The sequence below is a fragment of the Lipotes vexillifer genome, unplaced genomic scaffold (genome assembly GCF_000442215.2).
Source record: "Lipotes vexillifer unplaced genomic scaffold, Lipotes_vexillifer_v1.1 scaffold942, whole genome shotgun sequence".
NCBI classification, from domain to species: Eukaryota; Metazoa; Chordata; class Mammalia; order Artiodactyla; family Lipotidae; genus Lipotes; species Lipotes vexillifer.
In genome coordinates this window covers 533319-559816 of record NW_006798282.1, presented here as the reverse complement: position 1 = coordinate 559816, position 26498 = coordinate 533319, and the positions used below count along the sequence as shown (strand labels likewise).

At 46.2% G+C, this 26498-nt stretch overlaps 1 protein-coding gene across 1 annotated transcript in view; it reads left to right on the top strand.

Annotated features, from left to right (window-relative positions):
- The first annotated feature begins 6028 nt into the window (after positions 1 to 6028).
- Positions 6029 to 26498, top strand: part of LRRC2 (leucine rich repeat containing 2) — a 33984-nt gene continuing 13514 nt past the window's right edge. The window contains exons 1-3 of the mRNA XM_007470252.1: positions 6029 to 6132; positions 16950 to 17093; positions 23010 to 23217. Of these exons, the coding sequence (XP_007470314.1) occupies positions 16969 to 17093; positions 23010 to 23217 (333 nt within the window). The 5' untranslated portion in view covers positions 6029 to 6132; positions 16950 to 16968. The remainder of the gene's footprint in view (positions 6133 to 16949; positions 17094 to 23009; positions 23218 to 26498) is intronic.

Here is a 26498-nt window from a genome sequence, read left to right as displayed (position 1 = left end):
TTCCTGCTGTGCTTCAACTCCCTGTGTGGCCTTTCAACTTGTTAAAAAGCTTCAAATGTCACGCTGAGATTCAGAGAGAATGGGGCACTTGGCCTGAAGCTCTAGAAGCTGGATATGGGGAAGGCAGTGCAGAGGAGAAAGCTAATCACCCAACCCCAGTAGTTGCACGGAGGCTTAAAGAAAGTACAGTACATTCTTAGTACACTTTGTGCTTCACAGTCCTCAACAATCCGGTGTGCTAAGTAGATAACAGCATTGGCAATATTAGTCTCATTTTATGGATGAAACAAAGAATCCCATCTGTGGACTTAAATGTCTTTTTCCACAGAGGCTGGGCAGGTCTGTGGCATAACTGGCAGCAGGACACCACCCCTGCATTGACACTTCCTTATTTAAAGGGGCTCTTGTGGAACTTTTAGGACTTGAATTAGGATCCCTGGAGATCACCTCCCCACTTTCAGGAGGGAACCAAGGCCCTGAGTCTGCATGGCTGGTGTGTTCAGCCTGCATCCCACCCAGAATTTCTGTGTACCCAAAGACTGGAACTCACTGAAAAGATCTGCATTCCCCACGGGTACAGAGGGCAAAGAAAGTCAAGTGTATGCACTAGACAGAATCTGGACAAAGTTTTGAGTTAGGAAGAAATGAGGGGGAGGGGAGGGCAGAGGTGCCTGAGTGGCCAGACATTTGCTATTGGGCTGGCGGCCCGCAGACTGTTCATTCAACAAGTATTTAATGAGTCTACTATGTTACCGGTCAAGGGCTGGGCTCTGGGGACACAGTGGTGAGAGGTGACCCCACCGCGTAGTGGGGGGGATAAAGGACGATAATCAGTGATTGTAGTTGTGCGGCTGTCTCTGGGTGGGGTGTTGATTGGTGACTCTAGGACCGCCGCTGGACACCTCTGCTCGGTCACTGCTGACTGACAGATGCTACCCAGCATCTGGCCAGTGAGTACTGTGTTAGAGACCCACGGAGGGCCTGGGGATGGGAGACCCTGGAATGGGGGCCACCTCCTCCCTTGTGGAGGGCACTGACAAACAAATGGTCTTGGTCTCAGGACGGTTCAGTATCGCCCTCTTGTCAAACCCAAGTTTGTGTGCCAACGCACAAAGGGGCCAAACAGACTGAAACATGCATTGGGCACATGAACTTGGCTTCGACAACTCTGAGCTGTCCTGTGTTAAACACTGGGGCAAGAGAGACAGAGTTGTGTGTGTTTAAAATATACAAGTAAGAATTTGCCTTAAAACCATCCAACCAACCAAGAATAGTCGAAACAAAAAAAACATCGGAATCAAAAGAGAAACTTCCAGTGTCTGTCTCAAATTCAAGGAAGAAAACACATTTGGAGGTAGGATACTTTTAAAAAGCCAGTTCGAACATTTCAGTGGTCGAGACCATTTAGAATTAAACCCCAACTGAATAGTTAATAAACAGAGCAGCCATTTCTGCAGCACAATGAGGAGGTTTTAAGGTCAAAGCCTACATTTATCATAGGATTCCTAGGGGCACGTTGTGTCTTACTTCTGTCATTGTCCCCTCAGGCCAGAAGATGGGGGAGAGCGGCAAGCCAGGCCGGGGAATTTCTCCAGCTGAGGAATGCGAGGCCTCTTATCCCACCAAGCTCAGCGCCCAGCAGCTTCTGATAAAACTCAAGTAACACTGTCAGAAGTGGAGCCCTCGCCCGTTCGTCAAGTAAATGGCTTTCTGTTTTCACCGTTTAACAAACAGCCACTGGAAATCTATTCTGTATTTGCTACAGACCTCTGTGTGGGGTTTAGAAGAATAGATTCTTGCTCTCAAAAATCTTCAAACTCAGTAGGGAAGACTGCTCAGATGAGCCATTTTAGAGCTATACTGTTACAGAAATTGGGTAAGAGGGACAGAGAAGGGCTGAAGAGGGGACTTCATTTGTGTATGTGTGTGCAGGGGGTGGGGACTATATCATATGAATTTCTATGCAGACGTATCATAAACTATCTTATCAGGAATCACTTGGTGTGTTTCTGTGTTCTGCAGTGAACTCCCTTATATGTATATCCTGGTGATTGCTTGGGAATATATCTAGCCAATAAACTTCTGGCGCTGGAACTGCTTGGTTAAAGGGGGGACATTTCCAAATTATTTTCCAAGAAGGCAGCACCGGCCTCCTGTCCCTCCCTTCTCCTCCCTTCCGCACAGATCCTGCAGGTCCTTAGCAGCTGGCTGCAGCAAGCATCTTAAGTTTTGCCAATTCTATATGTGAAGATACTATCCTGTTGTTGTTTGGATTTGCACTGTTAGGTTTACTGGATGTTTGTATTTCTTTTTCTAGGGACTGGCAGGTGGTTCTTAGAGGGAACTTGAACTGGAGTTTCCCTCATTTTGACAACACTGTGGTAAATTGTTGTTTTCTTATCTTTCACCAGCCCCTCCCCCTATGCCTTATGCCTCAGACTAGGAGATCCAGAAACCTGGTCTTCTGGAAATCTCGCTTCCCCAGCCTCTAGTGCAGTGTTTGCCTGTGCTGGTTTCCTTTTGGCTAAATCTTATACCATCTGCCACATTTGTGACTGACTCAGCGTTACATTTCAGCCTTGCTTTCTAAAAGGGAAGGTGGGGCGGGCGTGGACTAGGTCTTTGAGAAGCTCCAAAGGAAAACAAATTGCGCCTCCTAGCCTGAGCCAGGAAGTACAACAAAGAATACTCCCTCCCCGCAACAGTAAAGGGAAAAAAAGTCAATCCTAAGTACTCCAAGCAGTGCCAAATTCTGGGCAACTTATTCAAGAGAGTTCACCATATGCAAGATGAGATAGTCCTGATGTATTTACTGGAAACCACGTTAGGGTAGGGGATTCTGATTTAGACTTTTAGACATGACTATAGTTTAGAATTCTCACCAAAATGTTTTTACTTCCAATCTAATTCAACAAATATTTACTGACCAGCTATATGTGCTGAGCATATTGGGAGAGACAGTGATCTCCAAGATTGGGCTTCTGCTCCCTTTCCCCTTCCCCCTAGATAAGATGAGCCCAGTAATCTATGCCAAGTGCCATTTTAGTGTTATGAAAAAACTGTTGATGGGGAAGGAGCAGTCACTTCCTGATCCCTGCTGACCAGGTCAAGGTCAGTGGCCCCTGACAGACAAATGGATGGGCAGACAGACTTCTTGGAGCGAGACTTGGGAAGGCAAGCTGGGGTCCCACTTGGTTTCACAAGACCTGGAGGATCTCATTTTAAAGTGCTTCTTAAGTGGATTTTGTATCTGATTGCATTCAGGCATTCTTCACAGCTCTTAATGGTTTTGAAATGGATGAAATGCAAGTGGAGGGATGAGGGAGGCCAAAGTGCAAAACCTAAGCTGTGTCAGAGATGGGTTAAGGTGCTCCAGGGAGAAGATTTCCTGTATGCAAATGACCCTGGGCCCTTTGAAGTGCACCCCACTCTGGAAACTCTGGAAACCAGGTATTTACTTGGAAGAAAGCTTCGTGGTACGTGTGACTCGATGTTCCAACAGGAATCCTAGACTCAGAGTGGCTGTGAGAAAGCATTCAGTCCCTTGTGGGTATCTGGGTGAGCTTGTGTGTGGAACCCCTTTGGAGGTGAGGCAAACATATACACCTCCCCGTGGAGAAGCTGGAGCTGTGGTCTTTGGACTGCGTTTCATGAGTTTACAAGCCCAGCTGGAACTGAATTGCATAAAAAAGTGTTGAGCTCTGAGAAAGTGGCCAGAGTTGGTAATAATAAGGCTGTTAGGAGTTGGGCTGCTTCCAGCTGTAAGGGGACACTGGGATGTGAAGACTGCAGGGCACAATCCTATCTGCTGCCCCTTGGGAGCTCAGAAACTGGAAGGTCTTTCTGGACACACTTAGCCCAGCGATACAACAATCTGCACAGAGTGAGTTTAATGCAATTATAACAATTCCTTGCATGAACATGGTACCTTTTGTATTTTAAAATATTTCCTGGTTCACATCCCTGCCTGTGGATCAGAAACAACAACTCCTGTGGAGCATGCTGAAAATATTGACCCCTGGACCCCTGTCCCAGACTTACTGAGTCAGAACTTCTGAGGGGCAGAGGGGTCTATCCAGGCCATGCCAGTGAGAAGCCAGTCCTGGGTATCACTGCACCAGACTATGCTAATTCTAGATCCTTGCCACTCACAATATGGTCTCTGGACCAGCAACTTCCACATCACCTGGAACTTGTTAGAGATACAGACTCTGAGCCCTTCTCTGGCCTCTTGAAGCAGACTCAGCATTTTAGTAAGGTCCTGGGTGGTTTGGGTGGAGGGTTGCCATGTAAAATACAGACCACTCACTTATATTTAAATTTCAGAGAAACAACAAATAATTTTTTAGTATGACTCATGTAGTATTTGAGACACCTATTAAAAAATTATTTGTTATTTATCTGAAATTCAAATGTAACTGAAAGTTATTTTCATTTGCTAAATTTCTCGATCCTGTTGAGTGCACATCATTATAGTCTGAGGACTCTGCACTATACAATGTCCTGTTCCTCCAATCAGCATCATAAAGGCATCCCATTGTATTTTTATTTTATTTTATTTTTATTTATTTATTTTTGGCTGTGTTGGGTCTTCATTGCTGCACACGGGCTTTCTCTAGTTGCGGCGAGCGGGGGCTACACTTTGTTGCGGTGCGCGGGCTTCTCATTGCGTTGGCTTCTCTTGTTGCAGAGCACGGGCTCTAGGCGCACGGGCTTCAGTAGTTGTGGCTTACGGGCTCAGTAGTTGTGGTGCACGGGCTCAGTATTTGTGGCTTGCGGGCTCTAGAGCGCAGGCTCAGTAGTTGTGGTGCACGAGCTTAGTTGCTCCATGGCATGTGGGATCTTCCCTAACCAGGGCTCGAACCTGTGTCCCCTGCATTGGCAGGTGGCTTCTTAACCACTGCACCACCAGGGAAGCCCAATCCCATTGTATTCTGAATGCATTTGTGGGAAAAAATTTTTTCCACTTAAATATGATTAAGCTTTTGAATGTTTCTCTCTCTTATAAATTGAAATGATATTCAAGTAGAATGTGAACTGAAACTGCTTTTTCAATTTATATTCTTTAATTGAGGATACCGGGAAAAAAAAAAGAAAACAAAACGCAAACTAAACATTAATTACTAAATAGGTAACTTATATTATTTATCAAAAGAGAAACATAATATGAAAATTCTATCCTAAGTAATAAAAAGCACATCTAACATTTTAGAGGTATGATTCAGTATAGTCACAAAGATTTATTTGAGCCCCACTAACTTAGTATACAATTAAAAATGGTAATTTAATTAAAATGTCAACAAACAGAAAATGTTCCATTATAGAAAATAGTCCTTCAGAAATCAAACTATTTTGTAATTAGAGTTATTATGTATATATTAGACAAAAGGTGTTTTTCTGTTTTAGGGTGAAGGTGTACGAGGAACTGTTGCCGTGAAGGGGCACCAAGGGGTTGTGTAGGCACGATTGCTGCTTATTAACTGTCATGTTGTCCCCACTGTTGGATATCATGAAAGCATATTTGCCAAAATAGTAAAATCTCTAAAGAGAACCTAAACTCACATATGTTTTAGGAAATTAATTTCTTAAATTAAATAAAATTAAGAAAAAAATGTAAGGATGAAATCAAGACCTTGGACATCTGCTTCAAATACTGAAAAAAAAAATTACATTTCCTTGGTCATATGGCTTTCTCATCCTGCTTTCAGTTTGGTTTCCAGCTTAGCGGGCTAAGAATATGTCACCCTTTGCCTTCTCTGACCTGTTTTTTTTTAGCACACTTCAGGATGTCCAATGTTGAAAGGCCCCCGCCATCTGCAGGGAGGTGCAGATAATCCCGGGTTATATGGCTCAGATTGGCCGGCACATCATTTACGCTGTGACAAGCCCTCCCCGCCCAAGTCTGTTTTGTCTCACGCTGGGCTGAGTCACATAGAATAGATAGATAGTTTATCAGCACATGTCCTACAGATCATATTATCAGCTTACAAACATAGCCCATTAGCGCACAAGCCGGGAAGCTGGGGCAGTTGGAGCGCTTCTGGCCCCAGTGTGTCGCTGCTGCGGAGTAAACAGGCTCGGATTCCACTCGGCAGGCAGCGGCAGGGGCTCAGGGCTGCAGCCCATTCACGGGTAGGTGGGCGTGGGGGGTGAGTGCGCGGCTGCTCCTGAAACTGGGGGATTGTGGGGAAGGCGAGGGTAGGGGCATGGGGCACCTGTGGAGGGGGCGGGGGACAGTGCTTCCTTGTTTATGTCTGTCCCTGCTGTGCTGAGGCTTGACAGGGGTGAACCTCCCAAACGAACACGGATTGAGGATTATGCAGGGCCTGGAATTGAATGGGGAAGGAGAGCCTGTGAGCGGGCAGGTCTAGGTAGCCGGGCTGCTGCTGTGGCCGGGTCTCCACACTCCGGCTCTTGTTAGTGGGTTACTCCCAGCACCACCCTTGTTCCCAAGGCTGAGCTCAAAACTTCCTGGTCTACAGTGCTGTCCAGGGGTGATAAATCAACTCTGTTTGTGCTTCTTCAGTGCCCTGAAAGGGATGATTGACATCTGGCTGGGGAAGTCTGTCCTCCAGGAGAGGCGTGGGAGTGAGGGTGGGAAAGTGATTAGAAACCCGGAAGAGAATTGTCTGGTTTTGTAAGCAGTTTGACTGTGCTGGCGGCTCTTCTTTTATACATACATACATACATATATATATATATATTTTTTTTTTGCTGGGGGGTCTGCGTTGGGTCTTCGTTGCTGCGCACGGGCTTTCTCTAGTTGCCACAAGCAGGTGCTACTCTTTTTTGCTGTGCACGGGCTTCTCATTGCGGTGGCTTCTCTTTGTTGCAGAGCACAGGCTCTAGACACGCGGGCTTCAGTAGTTGTGGTTCGTGGGCTCTAGAGCGCAGGCTCAGTAATTGTGGCGCACGGGCTTAGTTGCTCTGCCGCAGGTGGGATCTTCCCGGACCAGGGCTCGAATCCGTGTCCCCTGCATTGGCAGGTGGATTCTTAACCACTGCGTGGCGGCTCTTCTGATGGACCAAATCCTCTCCCATAACTTAGGAGCTGGGTGTTCTCCCATAGAACCTCTGTAACCATACCTGATAGAGAAAAATCCCCAGATGCTTATGTACCTTTTGTTCTTATATATAACTGGGAACAATGTCTGTCTTAATTTCTTTTTTTTCTTTAAATAACTGACATTTTTTGAGGTTTACTAGGTGCCAGGTACTGTCTTAAGCACGTGACACAAATTATCACGCGTGATCCTTCCACTAATCCTATGAGCTCAGTGCTGCTCTCACACCGTGTCCAGATGAGAACACCGAGGTTCAGAGAGGTTAGGTAGCCGTCTCAGGGACATGCAGGCGGGGGAGGCAGGACTCCAGCCCTGAGACTGTCCTGACCCTGAGACTGTCCTCTTAATCGTGTCTGGAGCCTCTGCCTCCCTTGGCCAGATTTTCTAGTTTAACAAATTACCGTAAAATAATGTGTGTCCCCAGGGGAACACTGATCAGGTGACATAAAATGTAATTTAATTTAGAATTTGGCTGAAATATTGTGACTACTGTTACTGACCTCACTTGAATATTTACCCTCTATTTCCTCCACTGTTTCTATCAGAAAACTCACTCTGCGTTCCAACTCTGGGGTCCAGGCAGTGGCCTTATGTGAGGATAGAAAGGAATTTGTGGGCCATTAAAGCCCCACTGTACCTCCACTGTACCTTGGTGTCACCAGAAGTTCCCATTGGTTACAGTCATTCCTCTGGATCCAGCAAGGCTGATGATAGTTGTCTTCTGCACCTGGCAGATACACCTGGAAAATGCTGTGGAAGGCCTGGAGCTGATCATTCCAAAGGGAAGACGGATCTGGGGGGCTCTAAGGGACAGGTGGGGAGGAGGGGAGCCAGGCCTCTCTCCCCATGGCTGGTCCAGGTGACCCCCTGGCACCAGCTCCATGCCCTTCTCCCCTCACCCCCTCTGCTGCTGTCCCCCTCCCAGCCTCGCAGAGGGAGAACCAAGGATGGCTTGGCACCTGTATTGTGGACTTCGTTGAGTCTCCTCCCAGACTCTCCCAGGGCCTTCACACCTCAAATTCTCTGAGATATAAGCCCTGTACCCCACCCCCGTCCTCTTCCAGCCCAGCCTGTCATTTGACAAGAAGTGAGAGGACTAGGTGGCCAGAAAGTACCCCCTCCCACCTGGAACCCTGGCATATGATTCTAAGTGGAGACTAGTGTTCTGCTGCCAAAGGATATGTTTTTCCAGTCATGTCCTCTGGCTCGGGATCGCAGATGGTTCTGTAAAGTGATTCTGATATACCTGGCTTGGGGAGGGAGCATGGAAAACTATTCGATCAAACCCAGAAGAGTGGTCCTTTGGCCTTCCTCACAGTCCCTGCAGGACTCTCCCTGACCCCCTACTCCCACCCCCCATCACGCACTGGAGGGCATCTCTCCTCTTCTGGCTTGCACAGCAGCTCCTTCAGTCTCTGTTGTCGAATCCACATGCTGCATTGAAATGTATCCCTTTAAACTTCTGTTCGCCCCTCCAGACTGAGAGCTCAGAGGCAAGGACATTCATCTTTCTGCATTTAATGAGTGTCCCCAGATGTCAGTCATTTAGGGTTCCTGGGAATCAAAGAACAGAAATACATACCAAGTAAACTGGCTCCATACCCAGGGTTTCTGGGTTGAGGCTCAGAAGTGGGAGCCTGGCGTCTGTTACTGTGTGACCTAGTGTCAGTGGCTGACTTGAGGGGCCAGGCTCTGAGCCCAAGTCTGGGGCCCCTCAGGTGGTTGCTCCCGTCAGGAAACCGTGGTTCCGTCCATGGACAGATAAAGTATAATTAAACAAACGGTCAAATGATTCAACTTGTATTATGTGCTGTGAAGTAAGTATGCAACAGTCTGAGAGAGAGAGTAGCAGGAGGTGCTACCTTAGATGAAGAGGCAGGGGAGGCCACGCTGAGGAGGGAATGCAGAAGTTGAATTCCGGGGTGTCAGGGTGGGGAGAGTCGTGTCAATGGGGGCAACGTCTAGGCAGAGGGAGCAGCGTTTGCAGGGTCTGAGGTGGGAAGAAGCAGGTGGTGGACGGGCTCGGAGGGGGAGAGCAGTGGCGGTGAGTGGGAGGGGCTGTCTGAGGGCAGGTCGTGCCAGCGTCTTACTGGGCCCTGTGAGGAGCTGGGATCTCCCTCTCATTCCAAGTCCTGGAGGACTTGGGCCAGGTGGCAGCATGATCCAGTTCTCTTTGGCGATGGTGATGCTCACCGTCGTGTAGCAAATGGATTGGATGTGGGTGAGTGGGAAGTCAGGAGACCAGCTGAGAGGCTTTTGCACAACTGAGGCCAGATGTGGCAGAAATTGGTGGTGAGAAACACATATGCCCCTACAGAATAAATTAGATGTGTGAATGAGTGTGTGTGTGTGTGTGTGTGTGTGTGTGTGTGTGTCCATGTCCATATATTGGGTGGTCAGGGTGAGCAAACAGAAAGCATAAAGGAGTGACCTCCAGATAAATATGGAGTCATTGTCGAGATGGGGAATTAAGGCAGACAGGGATGGATAGATTCTCAATGAGTAAGTTTGGAGGGGGTCATGTTTCTTTTGAGATATGCATGAGATATCCAAGTGGGTATGTCAAGGAAGCAGCTGGATATAGACACGAGATGTCACTGTAAATTAAGACTGATTTTTGTAAGTGCCTCTTATTTTACTGTTCACTTTATTAGTTATTTATTGCTGCATAAAAATTACCCCAGCACTTAACATCTTCAAATGATAAACACTTGTTATCCCACAGCTTCTAAGGGTCAGAAACCTGGTTTCTGGCTCAGCTTCTGGCTCAGGGTCTTTCATGAGGTCTAGATTTTGGCCAGGGCTACAGTCATCTGAAGGCTTGACTGGGGCTTTAGGATCTGCTGTTAAGACAGCGTCCACCCACACGGCTGTTGGCAGGAGGCCGCAGTTTCTCTCCACCGGAAGCTTCTCCATAGAGCGGCTTGAGCATCCTCAGGACATCGTGGCTGGCTTTCCCCAGAGTGAGTACTCCGAGAGAGAGAGCAATACCTTATGGGACTGAGTCTCAGAAGTCACACACCATCACTTTCACCACATTATGTTCATTAGAAGTGAGTCACTAAGTCCAGCCCAAGCTCAAGGAGAGAGGAATTAAGCTCTACCTTTTTAGAGGGAAGAATGTCAAAGAATTGTGCATATAATTTAAAGCCATCACATCCACCAAAGCTTTTTTTCCAGGAAAAAAAAGGCATTTTTGGGAGCAGAGGAGAGGCAGATTCAGGGACAGATGCAGTTGCCACTCACTTAGCACCTTGGGGGAATGAAAGCTGCGGCCATTTATTGTTCACGAAAGCTGGGATTAGCAAATGATCACTCTCAGGCCTGGCACTGCCAGAGCAGGCTAGCACTGTGAGCCATGGGGACCAAACTGGAGTAACCCCCTCCGTCCCCATTCCCCCAGACTCTCAGCACCTGTCTACCTGGCCAGCTGTATCTCACTGCTGCCCAAGGCCTGCGCTGGTTGCCATTCACATATTGGAAACTCTACTGTTGGCAACTGCCAGGCACCAAGCAGTCAAATCTCTGTGCAAAAGCTGGTGACTTACCAGCTGCCCAACTTGAGGTGAGTGGGAGGAGAGGACACACAGGCACCTGGGTGTCACTGGGGCAGAGAGCGAAGCTGACTGTAGCAGGTCCCCCCTCGCCTGCTCCGTGCTCATGGCCTGCCAGGCCTTTCCCTCTTGGGCCCGTTGCTCTTGTCCTGAGAATGTCTCCAGTAGGCGGCAACTGGGCGGAAGCATGGACGCAGGGTCAGTGCTCAGGCAGGCCCACCCCAGGCAAGCAGGGAGGCCAAGAGTTTTCTCTTTTGTTATGTGAGTATTGTACTTACATAAAATATTTACTATCTTGCCCTTTACTAAAAAAGTTTGCTGACCCTTGCAATAAAGCAAACAGTTTTTCCAGGAAAATTTTTTTTTTCCTCTGTGAATCCAACCTTTGAGAGTCTCTGATTGTTGACATTTCATTCAGAACCTGAAACACTCGGCACTGGAGGGGAATGAACCTGACCGTACTCTGTGCCAGTGTCCTTTCTGTTGCAGTGAGGGACACCGCGGTTCCCTCCTTTCTCATAGCCCCAAGTGTTTTCTTCTCTGGAAGAATGCTCTGTGGCTATGGACAGTACAGCCAAATCTAGGGAGGCTTGTTCTCGTGATTCCGCGCTCACCATGGGAAGCCAGATCGCTAGCAAAGAAGTGGAATGAGAGTCCCGGAACCATGCGTATTTGCTGTGAAGTTCAGTGCAGGCCCAGGCTAAAGCTCTGCGTTCTTATGCTGCCTCAGAAGAGCCTCCTTGGTTGTAAACGTTTTCTCCGAGAGGTCGTTTTATTTGTGTTGAGGGCTTCCAGACTGGATCCTGGAGAGGGTAATTTTTCTCTCTTCTGCTTTGGTATAGCATACCATGGTGATATTTCTATAGCTCTGCAGAAAGTTAATGCTTAGAAAATTACATCTTATGTACTTGCCTGAAAGACTGGGTTGAATGGAGTTCATGCTATGAAGAAGAGATTATCTTTGTGAATTTGCCAGGGGAATCTCCTTCCCCCAAGCTGCTAAGTGACTGGCATCTGCATCTGTCCCTGAATCTGCCTCCTCTCTACTCCCCAAAGGGGCTTTCTTTCCTGGATGGAATGACTCACGGGCTCTTGTCATAAAACCACTCTCCCAATCTCAGCACCCGCCCATGGGGCTACTACCTCCTGGGTTAAGGTCCATCCCGTCCAGTTGTCTAGGGAGGCCTGGGCTCAGCCCTATCCTGCACAGGATGCCAGCAGCTGGGCTGGACCTGGGATTTAGGAGCTGGTATTTCTTGGCTTCGCAGGATCTCTGGAGGTTACAATGTAGATCCCCAGCATACATGGTCATCACTTACCATTCTTAGAGTCTCTAGTTTTCATTACATACATTTGTTAGGCAAAACCCTGATTTAAATCCTAGCACTTTCAAAACCCCCTTAGTTGAAGGATAGATAGTACCTCTTTCTCTGCTTGGCAAAAACACAGAGAAAATAGTGAACGTGGTTAGATGACAGACAGGATAGACTCTTTTCCACCAAAATACTGAGACTAATGTTGGTTTACAAATATTTAAAAATAGAACACAAAGGCATCAAGAATAGACCATTTCTCTAATATAGGGACTTGAATTATATTTCTCTAAATTAATGCATAGAAATTAACGTACATATTAATGTACAGATCTGGTTACTTTTCAAGGATTTATTGGCCTAAGAAAATAAAGGAAACTCCACAAAAGAATCAGAGCCATGACTGGCTGATCTAGAACACACACACCCTGGACAGCAGGTGGGTCTTCCAGCTTCAGGTACTCTTGGATGACTGACTGTCCACACTGTTCAAAAGCAGTTCATTTTACTTTGGCTTTTTGGTTTGCTTTTATGTGTAGACTTGGATTATGTGCAGAGACTTCCTCAAAGGAGCTAGGCTGGTTAATTCTTTCTCTTTAAAAAAATTTTCTCCATTAATGGCTAAAGTCTTTAATCTCTTGTTTTCAGGCTGATGCTTGGCATTCCTTTATGGAGGCTTTTATGTCAAAAGTCAAAGCCTTAAGACCTTTGCAGCTTAGGTGCTCCTGAGCTGAAGGTAACAGAGTAAGGAAAGTGGTAAAAGAAAAACTAAATGCAGAGATTTATGGTTTGGGGTAAGATGGAGTAGGCACACTTCACCTTGTCTCTCCCACTAAATGTAGCTATAAGACCTGGACTTATTACACAGAACAGCAATGTGAAGACCCTGAAAAGTAAGCAGTTGCAAGAGAAGAAGGGAAGGACACCCTAATTCAAAGTAGAACAGAACCTGTGGTCTGTTTCCCATTTTTCCCCTCCAGTATTCCCCAGCCTGGACTCAAGGCAGCCTGAAACCCAGAATTGAGCACAAAACACCTAATTTTGTTCCAGGAGTGAGAAACAGGCTCCTAATGCTCAGAGAGTGGGGGTAAATCCCTGTCTTTTTTCTTTTTCTTTTCTCCACCCTCTAATGCCTTAGGCCCCGTGGGATTGTGTAGTAGTAGCAGCAGTGAGGGGCAACGGGGAGAAGGTTGGTAATGGAGGACCTCAGTCACCCATCCTTTGGGGTAAGGGATCCTTCCTTTCTGAGCAGAGGAGCTGTGGTCCCCAGAGGGTGGAGGAAACTCTCATTGCTTTTTTCCTTGCACTGTCCTCCCACTGTGTGGCCCAACACAGTGCAGTTGTAGGACATGCACAGCAAAGCAGGGTAGCTAAAGCACCAGGTCTCTGGCCAGAGGACTGAAAAGCAAGCCCCAGGAATCTAGAAGGACCAGAGAGATCACCGAGAGGGAGAAGCTCTGGAGAACAACCCCAAAAGGTTGCTTATGAGCTCCTGGGCTCATTCCCGAGCTGCACCTGCGTGGATCTGACCCTAAGCAGCGTTGGCAGTCTGTTAGAACCCCTGTCGCAGATGGCCACTGGGTGGCGCCCACAGAACAGCTGAAGAGCACTGCAAAGTCAGAAGACTGATCTGACGTGGGAATCACAACCTCCGAGGGCAGGTTGGAATGTGAGGTCTGAACCCAACCAACTTGATCACTTACTGTGTTAGCTATCAACTTATTGCCTCTCAACCTGGAATGCACTCTTCAGTGTGTGTATTCTGTGATATATAATGGAATTCCTTTAAGTATTCGTCCTTTGAAGTGAACGCCATTGTTAACCTTTCTCAGTAAAGGACATTGGAGTGACAGTGTAGCAGGAAGAGGTTTCCTGCCTTTCCCAGGGGAGGATCAGCATTGTGGGACACCTCCTGGAGCCTGCCCCAGTCATGGGCACACAATATGGTCCCTTTGCAACCTGGCAGCCTTGGCTAGCAATAACTTTCTGCAGCTCTCTTGACACAGAAAACAGAGCCTTGTGTGGCCCATTTGCTCTGTGGGCCTCCTGCCCTCCTTCAGGAGGAAAATGGAGAATTTGCCAGAAGACCTCCTTTAAAAGAATTGTTAAGGGAATTTTTTTAGACAGAAGGCAAATGATACCAGAGGGGGACTTGGAACAATAGGAATGAAGGAGGAGCAAAAGATATGGTAAATATCAGGGTAGATATGACAGACTAGCTTCCTCCTCATGAGTTCTTTGAAATAAGTTTGATGATCTGAAGCTAAGAAATCTAACACTGACTGATATAATGCATAGCACAACTACAACATAAAGGTGAGAGTATAAGGGGATCTATATGGCAATAAGGTTTCTTTTTTATTTTAATAAATTTATTTATTTTATTTATTTATTTCTGGCTGAGTTGGGTCTTCGTTGCTGCTCTCGGGCTTTGGCTAGTTACGGTGAGTGGGAGCTACTCTTCTTTGCGTTGCGCGGGCCTCTCACTGCGGTGGCTTCTCTTGTTGCACAGCACGGGCTCTAGGCATGCGGGCTTCAGTAACTGTAGCACTCGGGCTCAGTAGCTGCGGCTCACGGGCTCTAGAGCACAGGCTCAGTAGTTGTGGCGCACGGGCTTAGTTGCTCCACAGCATGTGGGATCTTCCTGGACCAGGGCTGGAACCCATGTCCCCTGCATTGGTAGGCGGGCTCTCAACCAGTGCACCACCAGGGAAGCCCAGGTAATAAGCTTTCAATATCTCACTTGAAGTGGTTAAAATACTGTTTCTAAGTAGACCACGATAAGTTAAGCATGTATCTTATACTCCCTAGGGCAACCGTGAAAAAGAAAAGACGAAGAAGCATAGTCAAAAGCACAATAGAGAAAACAAGATGGAATAGTAAAAAATGTTCAGATAACAGAAAAGAAGGCAGGAAAATATAAAAGAGGAAAACAAAAGAGGGCTCAAACAGAAAATGAGTAATAAAATGATAGACCTGAATGTAAATATATCCTTAATTGTACTAAATGTAAATTGCCTAACCATACCAATTAAAAGACAGAAATTGTCCAAATGAGTTAAATAAGCGAATCAACAAGATTCTGTCTATAAAATCTCATATAGATTATAACCATATATTTAGGTTAAAAGTAAAAAGATGGAATCAAGAAAGTGAAAAGAGAGCTCACAAGATGGGAAGCAATTTTTGCAAATCATATATCTGGCAAAGGACCAGTATCTAGACTATATAAAGAACTATTACAACTCAACACTAAAAAGACAAATAGCCCAATTAAAAAATGGGCAAAGAATCTGAATAGACATTTCTCCCAAGAAGGTATACACATAAAAAGATGCTCAACACCTAAAGCACATAAAAAGATGCTCAACATCATTAGCTATCAGGGAAATGCTAACAAAAGACAACCGTCACACTCACTGGGATGGCTACAATACAAAGAGAGATAATAACAAGTGTCAGCAGGGATGTGGAGATACTGGAACCCTCATACACTGCAGGTGAGAATGTAAAATGGTGCAGCTGCTTTGTAAAACAGTCTGGCAGTTCCTGAAAAGGTTAAACATAGAGTTAACATATGACCCTCCAATTCTACTCATATGTACTTACCCAAGAGAATCGAAAACTTATGTCCACACAAAACTTGCACCGTTTGCATCTTTGTCAAAAATCCCCTTTAGGTAAAAGAGTTTTAAGGGAGACAAAAGACAGTCTCAGATGTCAGAAATTAAAGGAAAGAGGGAAATCAACTGGGGTCAGTGTTGTCAGCTCTTCAGACTAAACTTATTGACCTCAAATGTTCGGCTGCATAAACATAAGCCAGTTCTGCCACTCATATTGGCAAAAGCCATTTGTGGAGAGCACAAACTTGAGTCAGAAGATTTAAATATTTGGTTTTGTATCCCCACTGACTGCTATTTAGAAGTGTCTGGAATTGGAACAGAGAATATTCAACAGCCTTACTGTTTGCCAACTGACACTCCGTGTATCTGTGCACATCAGGAAATGGATTTAGCCAGATTTTGATGCTGTAGGTAGGGGAAGTTTAAAACAATATATAGAAACTTGTTTTACTTCGATAAGGGAGATAAGTATAGCTTAGTGGAATGAATGTTGAAATACACTTTTATGTCCTGATAATTTTTTTTTTTTTTTGGCGGTGAGCAAATAATGACTTAAAACAAATAGTAAATATGAGGTGGGAAAATGAAGAGAGAAAGTTCACTGAATGGGCTGAGAGTGAAGCAACCTGGATGCAAATCTTTTACTCACTTTCATTCATTCATTTACTCACTTAGTCTTTCAACAAATATTTATGGAGGGTCCACTATGTGCCACACACTGTGCTAGTTCTCACTAAGAGGTGATGACCAAGATGTACCTGAGTCTGACTTTCCTTGTGTTTGAGAAACCACATAAACAGAGATCAGCAGCTGTGAGGGTTCGTGTCGCAGGGGAAACCTACAGGACAAGTGCCCAGGCTGTGTGGTCAGTCCCAGGAGGAAAAGTGCTCAGTGGGGTTTGGTACAATGCTTGGTGCACTTAATGGTGGCTGGTGTTTAGCCTCAGATAACTGGTATGTGTGTGTGTGTGTGTGTGTGTGTGTGTGTGTGTGTGTGTGTGTGTATCTTCTAAATAACTAATCAAACTTACCTCTGAGTATGTTACAACCTACTGAGAAGATCAGATGCCAGTAAATTCAATAGAATGTGGAACCACAAAGCTTGAGGAATGCCCAGGGGGCTTTGGGAACCCACATGTCAGCTGAGGGGTAGAGAGACAAGTGTGACATTCTAGAGGAGAGGACCCCAGTTGAGTGCTGAACTTTGACTTACAAACAAGAGTACTCTCAGACCCTAAGAACATTAGCAACTGCCATCCTGGAAGAAACAAGGCATTTCATCATTATTGATGAAATTGATTCACTCATATTTTATTTTAAAGTTCAAGTTAAAACTATTTTCTTCTGTGTGTGTATGAAGCTGACATATATATATATATAATTTTTTTTTAAATAGGTAACTTCATGCTCCTAAAATGGGGCATAAAGTGGTCGTATTCGACATTTCTGTCATCAGAGCCTTGTGGGAAACTCGTGTCAAGAAGCACAAAGCCTGGCAGAAGCAGGAGGCAGAAAGGCTCGAGAAAAGCGCATTGGAAAAGTATGTGTTCTCTGTACTTGCTCTGTAGCTCTTTAGCGAATAAGACAGGCTGCATTTGTGTTGTGGAGGGGGATGCCTTTCCTCCGAGATTTCTTCCTGTCCGTAACACTTGCTCATTGGACTTCAGAATCTTCGTGCTGTTGCCTACAATGAACATTCGATTTCTATAACAGTAACACTCACAGCTATAAGGACCCACATACATTCCAGGTACTGTGCTAGGCATGGAAAAGACAGCAATGACATGACAAATCCCTCTACAGGAAATTCTGAAAGACCACCTAGCTGCCCTCAGCAGGCTGATGCTGTCCACCCACGTGACAACATGAGGCTGCTCTATGTCCTGCACTCAGCTCTCACCCGTTGAGCTGAATGTTAGATAAGATTCATTGTGTTGATGCAATTTTTACTTGGATTGGAATGATGTGGTTTGACTACTGTCATACACTCATGAAGTATGAGTAAAAGGGAGTTACCGTGTGTATGGAAACTAAGTTGAGGGCTTCGGAAAAACTACGTGTGTGATCAATATGAACCACCCAACTGAATTAACACTGTACAAGACGGATAAAAGTACAATGAGCTAGAAAGGTTGCACGTTCAGGTGGCTTTGCACGTCTGTAATTTTTATGCCCAGTGAGGAAACCCAAACTGTAAGTCTTGGATCATGTGTTATGGGTGTGGTTTATATAAGAAAGGCAGAGTGGGATTCTAATTGGCAGATCCATTCTCAAAGGCGGTCCATGACCCTACATCAAATTGGCAAATTGTGACATATGTCTATGCTTTAGGTTAAAAACAAAATGTGTAGGATATGAATGTCTCTTTATTCTTGGTTCTTCACTTCTATGAACTATTTTGATCAAACAAATACCTATTCTGATCATGCTTGATAATTAAGCTGCTACTGTAAGCAGCACAGCTGTTCCAGGTGGTTATAATTATCCCCAGTCTGAAGACGAAGTTAGGACCTAAGTAACTTGCCCAAATTGACAGGGCTGGTAAATGGAGGATTTGGCCAAACCTTTCCCCCTGTATAATACTGTAATCACAGATAGCTGGACTGTCTTTTCACTTGCCACTAATATGAGATTATCCACTATGACATGAATCTTAAATTTAAGAATTGGAACCCTCAGACCAGGCAACACCCATGGCAGAGGATCTTAGGGATCTACATGAGCATGAATTACACAAGGTCCCAGCACCCTATGAGCCCAAAGTGGTTCTCAGCCCTGCTCCAGCTTCCTCCCACCCCCAGCATCTGGGGTTACTCTAGGGTGGGACAACTTGCTGAATGGGGACCCAAGCCCTGGGAGGTTTATGGAGGTGTCTGTAGCTGAGGTAACCCCCTGTGGGTTCTGGGAACAGCAGCCACCTGCAGGAGCTTCGGTCTGAGAACCGTGCCCTGGAAGCCACTTTGCAGTCACTTTTGACTCTTGATCTCTGTCTTCCATCGTGGTGCCAAATGGCTTTGTGTCCACATTCACACGTCTCCTGTACACAGGGTTGGTCCTGCATCAGGCTCAGTGCTATAGGGCTTGTGCTGTGCCTTATCTTAACCTAAGACAGAAAACATCTTGGGAATTTGTTAGGATTTTCTAGCTCAAGATAAGAAAAACGGCCACTAAACTGGCTGGGTGGTGAGGAGGAACTGGGAGGGTGGCTGGAGGAATGTGATGTTCAGAAAGAAGCATTAATTTCCCAAGACCTGCAAACATGAATGTAGTGAATTTACCTTTTTCTGGCAGGTATTTTTGAAGTTTCATAATATGATTTATACTGTTGTTGTTAGGACTATTTGAAGGTTACCCTTTAGTTTCTCAAAATTTGTTTCCTGTGGGAAAGTTAATATATACATATATATATATATATATTTTAAATTAATTAATTTATTTGGTTGCACCGGGTCTTAGTTGTGGCAGGTGGGCTCCTTAGTTGCGGCATGTGAACTCTTAGTTGAAGCATGCGTGTGGGATCTAGTTCCCTGACCAGGGATCGAAACTGGGCCCCCTGCATTGGGAGCACGGAGTCTTAACCACTGGACCACCAGGGAAGTCCTGAAAGTTAATGTACTGATGACTGCTTTGTATAAAAGGCAGTTATCCGGTTAATATAAATGTACTAAACCAGGCAAAACCCTTTAGCTTGTTCTGTTACCTCACTTCATGGTATTTCATTTTGTAATACTGTATTTGTTCCATGAGGTATATACCAACACTTAAAAGTTATGAGTACGGAACATCACTCTACTTGAATGAAACTCAGTCATTTAGATGGAGAGATAGAGATGCTTTTGTTAGGCTCTAAGTGAGGAATTTTTCATCCAGTGAGGCTATTTGCCATCTAGACTAAGATTGTGGGCTCCATTTCTTAAGGAAAGAGTATTTTATTTGCACACTTACTGATTTAATGAATAGAGCTCTAATGGCATTGTTCTGTATGTTTATCTTGTCTTTGAAATACTACTAAAATTGACTTAAGGGGACGATTATTCAATGATATGGGCGATAAAGACAATGACATTTTATTTATGTTAATTACTCTCAAGGAAGAGAATGGATTTGTAAAAATAGTTTATATTCTCATTGTGACTTTCTCTAGGTTTCAAAGGGACTAAGGCATCAAACATTTAAAGCAGAAATCCAAAAAAGATTTGGTATTTATTTTTTAAGTAGCGCATCTAATTTCCTTTTTCCCTCCACTTACGTTGGCTGTACCAAGATATGTGAAATAGTTACATCAATTTGTAATTTGTGATATAGGAAAGATGTGTTGAGTAGAGCTTAGCTGGTATCATTTCATTACCTTGCTAGACTCTACCTTCAGGTTCAGTCTAAGAAATGAAGAAAGAAAATTTAGAGACATTAATCTGAAAAGTGCTCATTGAATACAAGAACTCGCTGCGGCTGTGCTGTTGGTTGTGAAAATTCTGGGAATATTTCTTTCATTATTTCAATCACTGCCTTGGATCTAGGGTCTGCCCTGTATCCCTGACTGCTACAGTCAGAACTAGAGCTACAGGTAGATATTTAAACTTATTTTTATCATATGGTATTAAAAATATTTAAATTACACAGAAGAGCTAATAATGAAAAGCAAATCACCCCAAGCCCCTGCTAGTAATTCCCAGAGGAGCTCACTTCTAACTCTTCCAGCACCTTCTCCTGGTATTAAATTCCTATTTCTCCATGTGCTGGTATTTTAAAATTTATCTGTTTTATTACATTATTTGTAGACTTCATATGTAGATCCTGAAGCCCCAGGTAGTTGATTACCCAGTGCTTTTTCCCCAGCTCAGCAACCTGTGACTAGGACCTGGGTAGGGTAGTAGCTGTGCTAGCCAATGCCGTCAGCAAGATAGTTTTTTTCAGGCGCTCCTGTTCTCCTAGATGAATGGCAAGCACGAAACTCCACTGATACCTGAAGTGGTGTCTGAAGAGCAAAAAGTCTGATTAAGGGAGAGACATTTGCACATAGTCCTGGGGAACCAGCCCTGCAGAAATCTGGGATCAAGAACTCCAGGTAGACATAACAGCAAGTGCAAATACCCTGAGGCAGGGGTTTGCCTGGGTGGTTCAGGGAAGAACCAGGAGGCTAGAGTGACTGGGCCAGAAAAAGTAAGTGAGGGTGCAGTAGTGGATGAGGTCAGACAGGCAAGGGGAGCGCACAGATCCGCAGGGCCTTGTAGGCCATAGTGAGACATTTGCTTTTATTGGGTGAAACGAGAAACCAATGAGAGGTATGGGCAGAGGCATGACATGGTGTGACTGACACTGTCACAAACTCACTCAAAATGCTGGATGAGTTTAGACTGTAGGGAGGCAAGAGTGGTTGCCTACATGAAGATGCTGGTGACTTGGACCAGGATGGGAGCAGGGAAGGTGGTGAGAAATGGTCAGATTCTGGTAGAAATGACCCTATTTGTTGGTGGATTTGATGTGAGATATGAAAGAAAGCACAGAGTCAAAGATGACCCTGAGGTTTTTGACCAGAGCAACTGGCAGGTTTTTTCTAAAATGGAGGAAAAAGCAAGTTTTGCAGGTGAAGATCAGGAGTTTGCGTTGGAACATGTAAATCTGGGGGATGCCTTTTAGATATTCAGGTGGAGATGCTGGGAGACAAGGAGGCTGGATTCATTGAGGACGTCTTGGCTGGAGATATATAATTGCACGTCATCAGCATATAGATGTATTTAACACCAAGAGACAAGAATGTCTGTAGACAAGAATGATTTGTATTGCTATCAATTTTCTATAAGTTAACTTCAATCTCTGCCGAGTTGTAAAATAGCTTAGTCAACGACAAAGGTGCATACCCCTATAGGATCCGATAAAATCCACCAAGTCTCCAGTATTCCAGAAAAAGGATATCCACCAGTCTCTTGCTTTTTTCAGCCTTACATTTCTTCTTACAAGTGACAGTGCCTGGTAGTCCAGGCCAGGACTTTCCACATGTCCAGTCCTCAAAGATGTTTCTGCCCCAGACTCTTTCCTCTGTTCCTGCCCCTCCTGACCACTTGGCTCCTGGGCTTTCCTGCGACAACAGAGCCACTGTGATTCTAGTGCACTTTTCCTTTGGGTACCACCTGAGAGTTTCCATACTAGGACTGACCCTCTACTACAGGGTTTTTTGTTTTGTTTTGTTTTGTTTTGTTTTATTCAGCATTTGTATTGCTTCAGGCCCTGTAGAGACCAGGGCTGCATCTGCAGCCTGTTTCTAAAAGAGCCCTCTTTTAGAAGCCTGGGATCCTGCCTGTCACCAAGTCCCTGAGTTGGGCTGAGTAGGGCCCAGATGCCTTCCTGAGTGTGGAATGCTCCAAGTTCCTATCCAAGGCAGGCTACCTTATTTTGAGACAATGTCTCTGTGTGATAGATTTGAAGGAAAACCACAACAAACCTTGTTTTTGTACCACATAGAATGTTAACCTGTTAAAGGCTCCAAGCAGATATCAAATCTCTACATGGAGAAAGGCCCCCAGGTGTAAAACACTGTTCTAATGACGGCGTGAGCATCTGGAGGGCAGCAAGACGCGGTCCATCATGATGGAGCTTATGACCAAGCTGGGGGGATAAGACAACAATAAAATAATATGTCACAGAAGTAGCAACAAGAAGGTACTGGGAGTGATGGGGAGGCTGAGGAGTCCTGGGCAACCTCCAGTGTCAGATTGGAACTGGAGTTTATGAATAGGTTCATCTGCAGGAGTGAAGTTTCCCAAGGTGGCTGATGGATGACCTTCTAAAGTCTAATTTTATAAACTGGGGCTGCCTGTATATTTCTATCCATATGCTCCTGAAAGATCATCAGATTCCTGTGGCCTTGCATTTTTAAAAAATTTGGGTGTGGGCTTCCCTGGTGGCGCAGTGGTTGAGAGTCCGCCTGCCGATGCAGGGCACGCGGGTTCGTGCCCCGGTCCGGGAAGATCCCACATTCCGTGGAGCGGCTGGGCCCGTGAGCCATGGCCGCTGAGCCTGCGCGTCCGGAGCCTGTGCTCCGCAACGGGAGAAGCCACAACAGTGAGAGGCCCGCGTAGGAAAAAAAAAAAAAAAAAAATTTGAGTGTCACCTCATAATATCAAGGGATATTGTAATTAATCAAAGGCATAGGTAATTTTGGTAGAAATTTTAGCCATGTTAACTCACCTCCTCTACTTTTAAAGTCAGATTTGCTAATACTTCACAACTCTGAGGGTTTAAGATTCCCCACACCCCATATCCACCACAGCAGAGGAAACAAGAAAGGAGGGGCGGGAGAAGGGGCGGAAGTGGAGGGGAGGGCTTGTCTCCTGCTGGGAAACTGCAGGTGATGAGAAGGACTGCGCTTGCGCCTGCGCCCAGGTGGCCCGCCTGACTTCTCCAGGCAGGTGATGGCGATTACCCAGGAGATAAGCGAGACCTCTGCTGCCCGTTTTAGGATAAAGGAGGAGTGGAACTTCGTGGCCGAGTGCAGAAGGAAGGGCATACCCCAGGCTGCGTACTGCAAGAATGGCTTCATAGACACCAGCGTGAGGCTTCTAGAAAAGATTGAAAGGAACTCCCTCGCAAGGCAGAGTGCAATTTCCAAGGAGAGAGACAAACGGAGCAGTGAGTTTGTGTTTGAACTTACGGGGGAGCACTGGAAGGTGAGTCCATGCGTTTCGGTCCCTACAGCACGCCGAGGCTCTTTGCAGCGCTGCGGCCGACGTCTGCTGCTAGGCTGAGCTCAGGCCGTTGACCCTGGCCCAGTGCGCGCTGTTGCTGTTGTCTTTAGAGAGCTTTCCCCTGGATGCGGAGGAGCCATTGCCGGCTCTGAACCCGGTTCTCGCGTCTTTTCCGCGGTGAAGGACTGTGCAGCGTTGAAAAGAGCAGCGGGATCCCCTTGGATCCTTCCGACGCTGCGAGGGACTGGGGACCCCAGCGGCTCCTCAGGATGGCACAGCCTTTACAGTGCTTGATTCTGGGAATTCCCTGGCGGTCCAGGGGTTGGGACTCCGCGCTTCCATTGCTGAGAACGCGGGTTCAGTCCCTGGTTGGGGAGCTAAGATTCCGCCAAGCCGCGGGGTGCGGCCAAATAAAGAAACAAAAACAAAAACGTTTGATTCTGCCGCCTCCTCACCACCCTTCCCCGCCCATTAAAAAGAACTCCTTGCCTTTTTTTTTTAAATGCTCTGAGCACTTGACTTGCCTAACACCCCTCTGTGGGCGGTGACTTTGCTGACTTGTCACAGAGTGAAGAGCCGCCAAGGAATTTCGCAGACCCTTCAGCCAGTTTTCCTCCGAGTTTCTGAGGCCAGGTCAAAGATGTGCCCTCTTTCTTGCCTCGGGTGTGTACAGGTGCTTCCTGCTCGCACTCCCCCAGGTCGCTGCTGGCTTGGAGAGGCACCTCAGGGCTGCTTGTGCTCTGATGTTTCTTGGCTGAAGCAGCACGTGGTGTGTGTGCGCTGGGTGGCGGCACAAATGAGCTCGGGCTATCTTCCGTTCAGTGGGACGGAGTTGTCTGGGACCTGCTCTCCATCTCTTTTTATCCCACCATTTTGTGGCTGAAAGGACTCTGGACTGGGAGACCGTATATTTTGGGTGCCCCTTTATTGGCCGTGTGACCTGAGGCTGTTTGCTCCATTTGTATACATTTTATCTCCTTCCCTGTTCAGTGGTGCTAATGCTTGCCTTGACCCCCCCTCAGAGGGCTGTTGTGAGGATTAAACGAGCGGATATTCTGTGACACTGTCTTGTTAGCGACACAGCCCTATAAAACTGGGAGAGACTATGACTGAAACCTCTTTGGTGGTCTTTCTCCTGCATCCGCATCACTGAGATCAGTGGATACATGGATACTGCCTTTTCTGGGGCAAGAAGGAGGGCCTGTCTGGATTTCTAATTAAATATCGCTGGTAAATCATTCTCGTGTGCCGTGGTCAAACACGATCCCAGCCCGCTTGGGGAAACTGTTGAGTCCTCTCGGCTCACAGCACCTTTGGAAAACCACTTTAAAGGGCATTTAGTGAGTGCCTAGTGTGGTCGGGGGATAGGAAGAGGGTTATGAGTCAGCAGGCTAGGGAGACCCCAGGGTGAACCATGTGGATGTTGTCTTCATTACTTACATTACTTACAGCCTTCTTGTCCCCTGCATTCGCTTCCCTGAGCTGATACCTTATCCTCATGGGTACCCACCAAAGGCAAGACTCTGGGGCCTCAGGCATTCATTAGTATGAATTTCAGTTGCTGTTTTCCTTCCCCAGAGAGATTTGTGTTTCAGTCTTGCCTCTACTTAAGGAGTGAAAAGCTCCATTAAATGATGTTCGCCGTCTTAGAGTGCTCATGGCAGCGAGGGAGTTCTGGCCTCTAACATCACACCAGGCAGCAGCTCTGGCTTCTGCAGGAGGTCAGCAAGAGGTGGACGGGGCGGTGGAGCTTCTGGGGCTTTGGGAACTGGGTGGGGAGAGCTCCCCTGGGGCTCCTTGGAGCGGCTGTGGGGCTGTGACCTATGACTTGGGTACCCGATTAGGATGGGGGTGTTGGGGTCAGGCATTCTTTGTGAGCTGGAAGCCCCCAGGCCCTGGGCCCTGCTCTTTCAGGGAGATTTCTCTAATTTTACTGAACAACTTTTCAATAGAAAATTTCACATCTACTGTCAAACTGTTAATTTCCAAGAGCTGTCTGTTTGTTTTGTGAACGAATGAGTCCTGTAATGTGACTTTATATTTCTACTTTTATGGATGAGTCTTAAATTTTCCTTTAAAAATTTTGTCCTGTTTTCATTTCATGGGGGTTGTTCTTACTTATCTTGGGATTGATAGCTTTTTTTTGAGGAAGTTTCCATCTTTCAGAGTCTCCTTTTTCTTTTTGGGTTGTTTGTGTTGGTCTGGCATGTTGGGACTCTCTGGGAGGTCTGGAGACACGCGGTGTCGGGAGCACTGAGAAACTGGAAGCTCCAAGTGTGTGTCAGGTGAGGGCTTCGTTTTTTGGAGGGCGTTGCTATGGAGCCCCATGTCTCCAGCACGTTCCCCCCACCCCCCACCCCAGGAGTGCATATTTATGATTTGTCTGCAGCTGGTGAGTGCCCACAGAGAGGATCCTCTCACATCCTGCAGGCAGGGACAGGCCTGGCAGCCAGTGCTCTGGACAGAGAGGAGGGCTGGGTGGGGAAGTCTCAGCTTCCATCACTCATCCTGTGGTTGCTGCCTCCCTCCCTAGATGTGCCTAATGGTCCCCAATCCAGGCACTCTGTTTAATCCCTCCAGTGGATAAGCCTCAGTCTTCTACAGGGGCAGTCCTTCTGTGACATGGATGGGGGGCAGACTTTGAACTTGGCCTCCTTCTTTTAGCCCTGCCTTCCACTCTCACCTCCAGACATGCCCGGCTTTTCTACTTCCTGAGCCTCGGGAGCCTCTGGTGAGAAGTTCAGGTTGTGTCTCATTGTTCCTGCTGCTGCTGGTCTAAGGTTGAGCAGATCAAGGGAGGTGGGTTACCATCTTCCAGTTCTCCAGCTACCAACATTTTCCTCCCTTCTCTTTCTCTTTGCCCTCTGTAAGGTTTATATCTTCAAAAAAGAATTCCTTTACTGTCATCTTTCATGGAATTTTAGACAGGAGCAAAAGTGTATATGTTGTGTTCAATCTGCCATCATTACCCTGTTCCTTTTATTTTTATTTAACACGCTATCTTAAGATTTTCCCATGTTATTAAAAATAGTTATGGATATAATTTTGGAAGGCATAATAAGCTTTCCAAGTGTGCCATTATTGGAAGAGCAATATGAGAGAAGTTATTTATGAGACACTTGATAATTGAAGCTTCAAAAGAGAGAGTGTTTTCATGCCGTGGAGCGGCTGGGCCCGTGAGCCATGGCCACTGAGCCTGCACGTCCAGGACCTGTGCTCCGCAACGGGAGAAGCCACAACAGTGAGAGGCCCACGTACTGCAA